The sequence below is a fragment of the Tasmannia lanceolata genome, unplaced genomic scaffold (genome assembly GCF_043159265.1).
Source record: "Tasmannia lanceolata isolate RefF3 unplaced genomic scaffold, GAP_Taslan_0.1 ptg000023l, whole genome shotgun sequence".
Lineage (NCBI taxonomy): Eukaryota > Viridiplantae > Streptophyta > Magnoliopsida > Canellales > Winteraceae > Tasmannia > Tasmannia lanceolata.
In genome coordinates, this window is record NW_027518700.1 from 23,500,684 (window position 1) to 23,512,156 (window position 11,473).

The window sequence follows — 11,473 nt, forward strand, 5'->3', positions numbered from 1 at the left end:
AACTGTACAACCCACACCATAGGATGATCCAAACCGCCCAATTGATGGGCCACAACATAAATAGGATCATTCCCAAAAATTATTTCCATAGATGATCTCAACCGTCCAATCTATAAAAGTTTCAATAATCTGAGTCCCTCTTTAGATCGGATGGTTAGAATCATCCTATGGAAATGATTTTCTGGGCACAACCTATTTACGTTGTGGCCCATCAATTGGACGGTTTGGATTATCCTATGGTATGGGTTGTATAGTCTGTTTTACAAAATATGGGCTGAATTCATCCTAGAAGGGGGCTATACAATGGAGTTTTACCAAAGACAATGGACTTTCAACACTTGGAGTGGGGCAGAAGAAGGTAAAAGAGGTGAATAGGGTTTGTGAAATGCATTGGGATCCGTTTCTCAAAAAGGTGGAGGGAAAAGCAAGTAAAGGGCATTCTTGTCTTAAAACATGCATTGGGATGCGTTTCACCCCTTTCTCATAATTTAGCCAACATACTCGTTTTTTCATAATTTTAGTTAAAAGTCGCATTTTTTTAATCATTTTCCCAAGGAAAAAAATACAGTCAAGGTAAGGAGTGATGTGCATCTTCTTTCTTTATGTCTTATTCATTTACCAAATCATTTGTAGATACATTCTAGAGGGCTTCTAGTTGTACTTTCAGTGAAAGAATCCAGTGGATGAAAAATGTGGCTTATTGAAAACATGAGATCCTATGGAGTATTCTCATTCGCTTAATACCTATATCCACTGCCGCTTTGAGGCCATGAAGAATAGCTTGAAGCTCGAGCATGTTGATATCAGTGCTTTCATCGCATTCCACATTTTCTGAGTATACCATCATGACCATTCCTCTGTCATTTCGAAGTAATCCACCAATGCTGGCTCCTTCCTCCTCCAGAGATGCATCATTGTTTAATTTGACCTCTTCTTTCCCAGGTTTCTCCCATGAGGAGTACCTTTCGGTATCTAATGATGGAAGGAATTTATATCCAGAGTGTGTTGCAACCTGGAAATTTGTTTCAGTCGGGTTATCTTGAAGAGGGAGACCATTAATGCGAACACGGATGTCGCTGATGATTTCCTTGAGGGTCATAGCTTTATGGCTGGACTTATTTTCGAAAATCCGTTGGTTTCTCTCTCTCCAAATGTTGTATATAGTAGATTGGAAGCCCAATTTTAGAGCCGTGGCCCTCTGCCCTCTTCCTTTAACGGATTCTCTAATCCAATTTTCTTCCTCCAGAATTGAATTTTTTGGTTTTCTTCTTGATCCTATTCGCCATAGAGTCGACCTCCATATCCAGGCCGAGTACCCACATTTGAAAAATAAGTGATCGGTGCTTTCAGCGGCTGCTCCACATAGATTACAGGTTGTGTCGATACGGATGCCCAGATGAGTGAGCCTTTCTTTCGTATTCAGCCTTCCCTTGATAGCCTTCCAAGTAACAATGGCTTGCCGATGGCTGAACCCTTTGCACCAAATTGTTTTGCACCATTCAGGCCTCCCATGATGCTTTCTGATTTCTTCCCAAGCTGATTTGACTGTAAATTTTCCACTTGGTTCTGGTTTCCATATTGGAAGGTTTTCTTGGCTTCCACTCCTCAGAATTTGACCCGGAATTATTTTTTCTTCCTTCAGGGACTCCTTAAACAAAACAGGGTTCCATACTCCTTGGCTTGTGACATTGTCCAGGATTTTCATTATAGCAAGAGAGGAGTAGGTACTTCTTTTCAAAATGAGTGTATTCAGCACCCCCTTTGGGGTGCACGGCTGATTCCATAATTCGATGCTGCTTTCGTCCCCCACAAGATAACAAACATGTTGTTTTGCTATATCTCTGGGAGAAAACATGCAGTACTTTTTCTCTATTTCGGGAGACAGATTCAGTCTTTACTGTTATTTATCTCTGCAGGTTGAATCGAAAGAGTAAGGGGCCGTTTGGATACGCATATTTTAGAATCCTGGATTTCCACAAAATTGTAGTTGGAAGACAAGAGAAGAAAGAGAGCAGCCGCTGTTTTCTGATTTCTGGCCCTTCTTTCCGACAGCAAGAGAGCTAGCGATCGTCCCACGTTTCCAGGTTTTAGAAATCGCAGGATGCGGGAGAAATTTCAAAAACCTGGTTTTCTTACTTAAAAACCAAGAAACGCTTCCAGGACAGCACACAACAGCTTGATCATGAACCCTCTTTTACACTGTTTTCAAACTAAAACCCGGATTCTAAAATCCGCGTATCCAGACGGTTTTAGTTTCAAAACAGTGTCAAAGAGGGTTCATGATCAAGCTGCTGGTATGCTGTCCTGACAGCGTTTCTTGGATTTTAAGTAAGAAATTCAGGTTTTAAAAATCTCTCCTGCATCCTGAGATTTCTAAAACCTGGCAATATGGGAAGAGCTGCTACTCTCTTTCTGATGAAAAGAAGAGCGAGAAGTAAAAAACGAGTCAGAGACGACGGCTGGTCAGCTTCTTCTCTTGTCTCTTAGCTACAATTTTGAAGAAATCCCGGATTCTAAAATCAGTGTATCCAAACGGCCTGTAAATGAAGTTTAAAAATTCGTTTTTCTTCAAATTCCCATGAATCTTATTTTGCATTAGGTATTTTCCATCACATCCTTTCTGATCTTTGATGATCTGTTTTCCTGCCTTTTCCACCTTAAAAACTTTCCACATCATGGCTAAAAAGAAATGTTCAGAGAACTTCAGTTATGGGCTAAGAAGTGCTCTCAGAAAATGGAAGTTAGCCAGAAATTTCTGCTGGGAGATGAGCCTTTTTTGGATAGTAGGATTCCCACAATGGAGATAATTTTTTCTTCTGGTTATGTGGATGAAGATTGCACCCCTGATTCAATGGCACAAAAACCAATTTCAAATGTGTCTAAATCAGATGACTTTTCCAGGGAGCAAAGTGCCCTGTCAAACCTCTACTTCTGCCTGGGGTTTTCGTTAAATTTCAAAATATTGGCTTGGTTTTCATAAATATGAAAACCTCTACCTACCAAAAATGAAAAAAGAAAATAAAATAAAACTTAGAAGAAAATTTTTGGAGCATTTTATAAAAACTCTAAACAGAAATATTTGAACATGCATCCTTAATGTTTGAATCCTTGCAAGACCTGTGATTTGCAGTGCTACTAGAGGTCACACTAATTGGGTTTTTATTATCTTATTCTAATCAGATTCATCGGGTCAATGTCATTCTCTATTCATATTTTGGAAACATAGGAGCAGTGTATTCTCACTTTGTCTCCATCTTCTGAAGCCAAAGTTCCCCTGAAACAGCAAATGGGAGTATCGAAGTCACCATTGCCGGCTTCACCATTTTTTTAATTGGGAAACATGGATCTTTTCATCTCCTTTGGTTTTGGTTTTTCTTTCTGTTCCATCTTCGTTTTGTTCTTTCTTTGGTACCTGCTAAAAACAGAAAATGAAATTCTCAAATCTCGCATGAATTAGAATTCTTCTGGACAAGAAGGTGGTGAAGCAACCATTTGCAACATTGACCCAGAAGGTCCAAAGGATCGGATGAGACAGATTATCGAATATCAGAAATCTCACTATTTCTCTTCTTCGTCCCCATCACATTCTTTCTCTTATTCTGCCACTTTATGTTCTACATTCTCCTTATCTAGCAGGAGTAGTCTGTCTATTTCACATCTTCCTGTCATCTTCTTTGTCTTATTCAGCCACTGTGTGTTCTTCATTCACCTTATCTGGCAGCAGTTTGATAGAACTGATGAAAGGAGGAGGCATGTCATACATTTCTGTCAATTCATTTTAATGAGTACAGTGGGCCGCTCAAAGTGAATGCCTAATTACCTATGGAACTGTGAAATAGATGAAGGCATTCATGAAGATATTTTCAACAACAATATCTGATGCTCTTAGCAGTTCGTATCAAAGAGCAGCTCTGCAGTGGGGAAATTGGGAATTGGGAAAGGGAGAATAAGAAACAAGCAGAGGTTAACAAGAACAAAGCCGTTTAGGAAGCTACCAGGATATGGTATATGGAGATGCAAAGTCATTGGGTTAATGCTTCAGTTGAGAAGGTTGCGAATCATGATCTGTGGAAGAAAGTTCTGACACAGTTTCTATGATCCAAAGGTCTGGGATTGGGCGAGCTATTTATTAAAGGGGCCTGGACAAATGTCATATCTTGGGCAAGCAACAAAGCGGCAGGCCCATAAATGCTAGTAGACCTCATTTCAGAAATTATGGATATCGTAACAACAATATTACCAAAGTTCCAGAAGATTATTAAAAAGGACTAGAAAATGTCATATCTAGGGCAAACAACAAATGGATGGTACCGGATCTCATTTCAGAAATTAGAGATCTCGTAGAAAGAATATCACTGAAGAGGCTGATAAATTGGCCAAAGATGTATCTATTGTGCCTGTTAATCATGCAAATGCATTGGGAGGGAACTAGCAGTACATTGTAATTGATGGCTCATCTGCAGTGGTGGAGCTAATTATAGGAGTACAAGGTAACGAATTAGCAGAACTAAACAAAGATGCCCAACAGAGCTAATGGTTTGGGAAGCAGACAAAATGCAGGGAGACAAACAGAGGATGAATTTCGTCTAGGTTCTGTGGACTTTCAAGTCAGTTTCTGCAGCTATATGAGAACAGTTTTGAACTGTAACCAGTTTCCTGAGAACTGTGAAATTCCAACTGAGGCGTGTTGGCTGATTATCTGTCCACTTTGTGTTCTTGGATGCTGAAAGGGTTTACCAGGAGCTTTCTTACAATTCTGGAGGGAGAAACAGATCTTGATTTTGCATCCATCATAGTTTAGGCTATGAACTTGATTTTGCATTGACAACAGTTCGAGCACATAGAGCAAATTTGAGAATCTCACTGTAGGCTTACTGAGGGCCGGGGTAGTTTCTGTTGTTGGGGAGGTTTTATCTAATGGTTTATGCAGGGAAACAATGTAAGATTCTGCGTTTCTTTTGGGGGACATCTTGTCCCTATCTCCATGTAATTTGGGGACATTTAAGAAAGTTATCTTTCAAAAAAAATAAAAAAATATGTAAAGCTCTGCAACCTCCGTAATTTTTCAATTGAACATCGAAAAGTAATAAATGGGTGAATCAAATTTTGAAACATCAGATTCAATAAATTGGAAACAATTCACAGAAATATTTACATTTACAAATATTTTAACTTAAAATGATATCAGGCAATCATCTTTGTATGAGACTTGCAAAATGAAACAAATTCTCTTAGAAAGCTGATTGAGTCACCGTATCATCCTTACAGAAGAGACAGTGAGTTGAAATTATTTTACTCATGACACTCCCTTCTTCGATTGGCAAACTACTACTCTGTCTATTCCACAAATGAATCCCATAAGTCTCTCCGCGTAGCTGAAGCAACTTCGCGTCCACCCACCTCGATGCAGGGAGATTCTGTGGCCGCTCAAAAAACCCGCCTACCCTATTCCAATACACCGGATAAAATGCCATTGGTGGCAAAACAGTGAAGTTAAAGCCCGGTCTCCCCTCCAATCTCTCGACTACCCTCGAAACCAAGTAAGGCCCATTATGCCCCCATTTGTTTCCATTGAAAGTGAGTGAGAATTCCTGTATAAATTTGAACAGTAATGGATGCTTCTTATCGAAAACTAAAACTGCGTTGTTCAGTCTGCTCCAATTCCCAGTCTCCAAATCCATTGTTTGCGCTCCAATTGAGTTCCTCAGAGCTGAAAATTTCTTCAGAACTATAACATCAGTATCTAAATAAACCCCTCCATATTTGTACAAAACTGCAAGCCTAATTAGATTGGATAAATTCTGAGATAAGGGAATTTCGCCCGGATCAAAGTTCCCCTTCTTCAATTCTTTGAACCAGGATTCTGCGGGCGTGTTCTTGAACAGAAACTTTAAATCCGGCGCCACTGCAACCACCCTATAACCTTCGTCCTGCAACGGTTTTAAAACCTTGTTTCCATTTATAGAATCCATTGTTGTAGAAAGAATCATCAAACATCCAAAAGGATGGGCTTTGAAGAGGCTCTCTAGAGACAAAAATTCACGATTACCAAACGAATTTACAGGAGAAATCCATGTCATAAAGAACCGAATTTCGCACCATCCATCGAAGAACTCTCGAGTTCTTGAAACAAATCTCTTTGTTAAGGAATTCGAGTGAATTATCGCGAACTTGGACTTGTTTTCTCTAAACCAATTGATCCTTTCTTCCTCTGTGACATTGATTGGAGGTAAAAGGGGAATTGGGTCTTTGACATAGTGTTGTTGAATCTCTTCTGTCACAGAGAGTAACACTGTGGGGAGCACCCTCCTTGTTTTGTTGGATCTAAAAGCAACGGTATGGAGAGAGAGATTGGAGAGGGTGCTTGTGAGGAAAAGGAGAAAAAGAAAAAAGATAAAAGAGAGTGTGGAGAAAAGGGAGTAATAGTTAAACATGTTTAATGGGTAGGAGCAAAAAAGGGGGTTTGAGAATTATAGAAGAAGAACAGAGCTTAGGAAGAGCTTTCATGGCGGATGGTTCGAGAGTAAAGGGGTTGTCTTTTGGAATATTTTGCCGAATATCAATATTCAAAGGTGAGATGTATCAAGGAAAACAAGAGCCGTCTCTGATGTATCAAGGAAAGAGATAGGAAAGACAGTTGGAATGGTGAAAGACTTGGCCATTTCTCCCATTTATTTGAGGGTTTTGTTTTTGGGAATTGATATTTCCCCCCTTAAATGGATAAAATCCCCCCCCCCCCTCTTAACGGTTTCTGTGAGAATAGTTCAATGCTTGACGATAAATTCACCGCCTTTTAACGTTTTTCTTTTCCTTTAAAACTTAACGGATAACGTTAAAGCGGGGATTTTATCGTTAGAAGGGGGAAAATATCACTTCCCTTTTGTTTTTTTATGTGCTTTCAGCTTTTGTAGGTCTTTAACCATACTGACGAAAAAGGAGAATAGAAATTCTCGCTTTTTTTCCCGCGACTAATGCAGGAATGGACGGGTGGATATTTCCAATCTATTGGGGCGTAAATCACGCCGTTTATTAACTGTAACGGATATTTACGGATATGTTAACAGCCACCTTCTTTGGTAGATTTATCGTAGCCAACTGTCACAACAACCACAAAAGGAAGCTGAGGACGATCTAAATAGAAGCAATAGAGTGATCCGAACCGTTCAATTTGTAAGTTTTAATAGTTTGATGTGGGAAACTTGGGCACACTAATTGAAGGGTTAGGGGTATCAGATGGCGCCTGTGTTTTGGGATGTAAAATGAACGGTTTAGATCATCTAGCTAGGTTGGCTCGGCTGTACTATTTGGGCTGCACCATGTAAAATCCGAGAATATATAAAAACAAAAGGGAGACGGGTGTGTATATCAGAAAGTTGGTGTAAATAGTAACCATTGGTTTGTTATTTTGGTCTACTATTTTGGAGTCTTTATATGGTGCAGGCATATGGTGGTGCAGGCCAGAAAAAGATAGTGTGGTCTACATGAATGAATGATCTAAATAAATGGACCTTGTGGCATCCATTTTGGAAGTTATTCTGATGAAAAAAGCTCCTCCGTTGATGATCATCCTAGGGCTCTTATATTTGGTGCACAGCATAATCTACAAAGGAGCTAAAAAAATGAATGGTTTAGATCATCCATAGATATGAGCCGGCCATCCTTTTGGGGCTGCACTTCTATAGTTCTAATGTGTTGGGGCTTCGGAATTTAAATTAATATGACGATCTTGTAGAAACATAATGAAAAGACACAAATAGGCTTAGTTCCATCCCATGATTTAAATCACTGCAAAAATCAACCATTTATCTTTTCTTGGCAGAACCCTAAATAAGGCTTTAATGCAGCCTCATCTTTTACCATCATAGAGCCAAAAATCAAGGCAAAGAGAAGTACTCGGAAACCAACTTAAGAGATTTTGTTTCCTAAGATTGTATTCTTACTTTAACTGGCAATGGTAATAAAAAATTTCAGAATATCTTTTAGAAGAAAAAACAAAGAAGAAAAATGAATTATACTTAAAAAAATCAAACTAACCATAGAAAATCAAACCACATTAAATCAGGAAGAACTACACAGCCTCTCAGACATAAATTAGCCTCCACAGTGCACACACAAATTTGTAATGGGAAATTGTGTTAGAGATTTTCAAAATGATATTGAAAATTAAAATGATTTTTTCAAGTTTTAATTTTAAATATAAAAACAATTTTCAGACAGGGCCGGTCGACTGGGGTATCCCGGGCGACCACGGATTGGTTATTGGAAACTTGATTGATTTCCAGAAGGGTGTGGGAGGTCGACCGCGGTTCTTTGGATCGAGAAAAAATAAACAAACAGAAGCATGTTGGCGGGTGACCGCGAAGGCCGGGTCGACCGCGGATGTTCGAAAAACCATCCGTTGGGAGAAAATAGACATGGCTTTTCACTTCCATTTTTCAACTTTTCTTCATGTCTTTTGCTTCCCAACAGTCATGGATGTTTTTCAAACACAAGGGACACTTTGTGGATGATCCAAAACGCTTAAATCACAAAGAGTTGTGATTGAATGATCATTATTCAAACCAAACCAAGGGATGTCTTGAAGAGATGCTTCTCTTAGTGAATAGACATCTAGTGCTCCATAAAAAGAGCAGAAATCTGTCTTTTCAGATATAGAAAAAACAGTTGTTGCTGTACTTTCTTCTTCTCTTTCTAGCAATCTCTCTCACTTGTTTTTCAAGTTAATTTGTTCATAAAAAGAGCACTAAAAATTGTTTTCTGCAGAAATAGTTTTAGTGGTTTTCTCTAAGGCTTGAAGTTTCTTGAAAGGTGTTTTGGGTTTGATGACGCTTTGCAGGGTTTGATTCCGCTTGTGCAAAGCGTCATCAAACAATTGTAGGATTGTCCTACAAGGCTTCATTGTATCTTGGAGGCAATTCGCGGATCCCCTTTGTACACAACTGGTGGGGGCAAATATTATCTTAAGGAAAGCGATTACGAGCCTTGAAGCTTCTCATTCTTCTTTTCCTCATACCTACGACAGAAGGGATTTATCCAACAATCTTAAGACAATATTTTGGAGATCTTCATAGCGCAATCAATGAAGCAAATGACACAAGATTTTGTGAAGTTGGAACATTTCAACAAAGGCAACTTCAAAAGGTGGCAGAAGAAGGTTCATTTCTTTCTCACCACTCTCAAAGTGGTATATGTACTTCACGAAAACCAGCGATAGTTGAAGATGAGACGCCTGTTCAAGCACGTAAAAGAAGGAAGTGGGATCAAGATGGTTATTTGTGCAAAGGCCACATCCTTAATGCCATGATCGATGAACTGTTTGATATCTACCGTAGCATGGAATCGGCGGGTGCGCTTTGGACGGCTTTAGAGGCAAAAGTATCTATCGGAAAAGCTGGCGCCAAAAAGTTTGTAGTAAGTCAATTTTTAAATTTTAAGATGACTGATGATAAGTTGGTAGTGGATCAAATCCATGAGATCCAACATTTCATTAGTCAAGTTCATCAACAAGGGGTAAATCTTGATGATACCGTCATCACACCTTCAATTATTGACAAGTTACCACCATCTTGAAAAATTTTTAGGAAAAGTCTTAAACATAAAAAAGAGGAGACATCACTTGAAGATTTGACTCAAACCCTCCAAGTTGAGGAAGAATCAAGGCTTCGAGATAAAAAAGAAGATATTGAACCACTATCCTTTAAAGTCCATATGGTGGAGAATGTCAATATGATGGATTCAAACCCCCTTACTCAACCTTGGAAAGGAAATCAAAAGAGGAAGCATCAAAATAGCAAGGGTTCTGATAAGAACAAGAAGCGCAAAGGCGCTTGTTTGCAGTGTGGGAAAAGAGGGAGTGTAATTCTAAAAAGTCAAACACTCAAGGAAACAAAGAAAAATTTGTTGCCATAATATGCGAGGTTAATTTCCTTGAAGGAGAAGATGCTTGGTGGATCGATTCGGACGCTACAAAACATGTTTGCAAAGACAGAAGCACATTTTTTACTTATGCACCAGTCGAAGATAGAAATGTTCTCTACATGGGGAATTCTTCAACAGCACAAGTCAACGGGAAAGGCAAAGTGGAACTTGATTTCACTTTTGGAAAGATCATCATTCTTATTGATGTATACCATGTACCAGATGTTAGAAGAAATCTTATTTTTGGTAGCCTTCTTAATAAAAATGGCTTTAAACTTGTATTTGAATCTAACAAGTATGTACTGTCCAAAGGTGAGACATTTGTAGAGAAGGGTTATATGTATGAGGGCATGTTCAAGATAACTATCAATAAAGTTAATGTTTCTGTTTACATGGTTGATTCTATTTCTTTATGACACAATAGATTAGGACATGTAAAACTTAGGAAAATGCATGATATGGTAAAGTTAGAATTAATTCCTAAATGTGATGAAAACATGGTAGATAAATGTAAGATACGCATGCAAACTAAGATAACTACAAAACCATTTCCTAGTGTAGAAAGATCTACTTCTTTATTACAATTAATACATAGTGATGTATGTGACTTACATGGCACTCCAACAAGAGGAGGTAAAAAGTATTTTGTGACATTCATTGATGATTTCTCAAAATACTTCTATGTATATCTGTTAGGCCATAACGATGAAGTCTTAGATAAATTTAAGACTTATAAGACATAAGTAGAAAATCAATGTGAAACTAAGATCAAATGAGGGAATAATATTTGATAGAGGAGGGGAATACCAATTCCCTGGATTTTGTAAAAATGAGGGAATAATACATGAGTTTTCTGTCCCTTATACACCACAACAGAATGGTGTTGCAGAAAGAAAGAATATGACTATAATGAAAATGGTTAATTCCATGTTAGTCAATTCTGGTTTAAATATAAGATTTTGGGGTGAAGCCTAGCTAACGGCTTGTCACATTCTAAATAGAATTCCAAATAAGAAAACTCATGTTACACCCTATGAATTTTGGATAAAGAGAAACTTCAACCTAAATTATGTTAAAGTTTGGGGTTGTAGAGCCATTGTTCAAGTACCCAAACCTACGAAAAGCAAGTTAGGTGAAAGGGGCGTTGAATGCATATTCCTTGGATATGCAAATCATAGTAAAGCTTATATGTTTCTAGTTATAGAACCTAACGACTTGTTAGAAATGAAAACCATTATTGAGTCTAAGGATGCCACCTTATTTGAAAACAGGTTCTCTTCCATTCCTAGGTTAATGGATTCAAACCCACCAATAGAATCTTCATTAGAATCTCAAGAAGAAACTGATGAGGTACCTAATGAGATTAGAAGAAGTAAAAGAGATAAAACCTTTGGTCCTGACTTTGTAGACTATCTTGTAGAAGGATCAAGAAATAAGGTCAAAATTTCTACTATGATAGATCTTAAAGTAGAACTTGATCCTAAGATCTATGAAGAAGCCATTAAATCTCAAGATGCAGCATTTTGGAAAGAGGTAATCAATGATGAAATGGATT

The 11,473-nt window shown here is 38.3% G+C and overlaps 1 protein-coding gene across 1 annotated transcript; it reads right to left on the minus strand.

Annotated features, from left to right (window-relative positions):
- Positions 1-5,091: 5,091 nt before the first annotated feature.
- Positions 5,092-6,705, minus strand: LOC143856663 (uncharacterized). Its single transcript, XM_077366930.1, has one exon. It carries the CDS (start codon positions 6,432-6,434, stop codon positions 5,232-5,234), a length of 1,203 nt encoding a protein of 400 aa, XP_077223045.1. The 5' UTR covers positions 6,435-6,705; the 3' UTR covers positions 5,092-5,231.
- Positions 6,706-11,473: the final 4,768 nt, after the last annotated feature.

Excerpts from the sequence above, each read along its gene's own strand:
- LOC143856663 (XM_077366930.1), bottom strand. The coding sequence starts at position 6,434 with ATGTTTAACTATTACTCCCTTTTCTCCACACTCTCTTTTATCTTTTTT.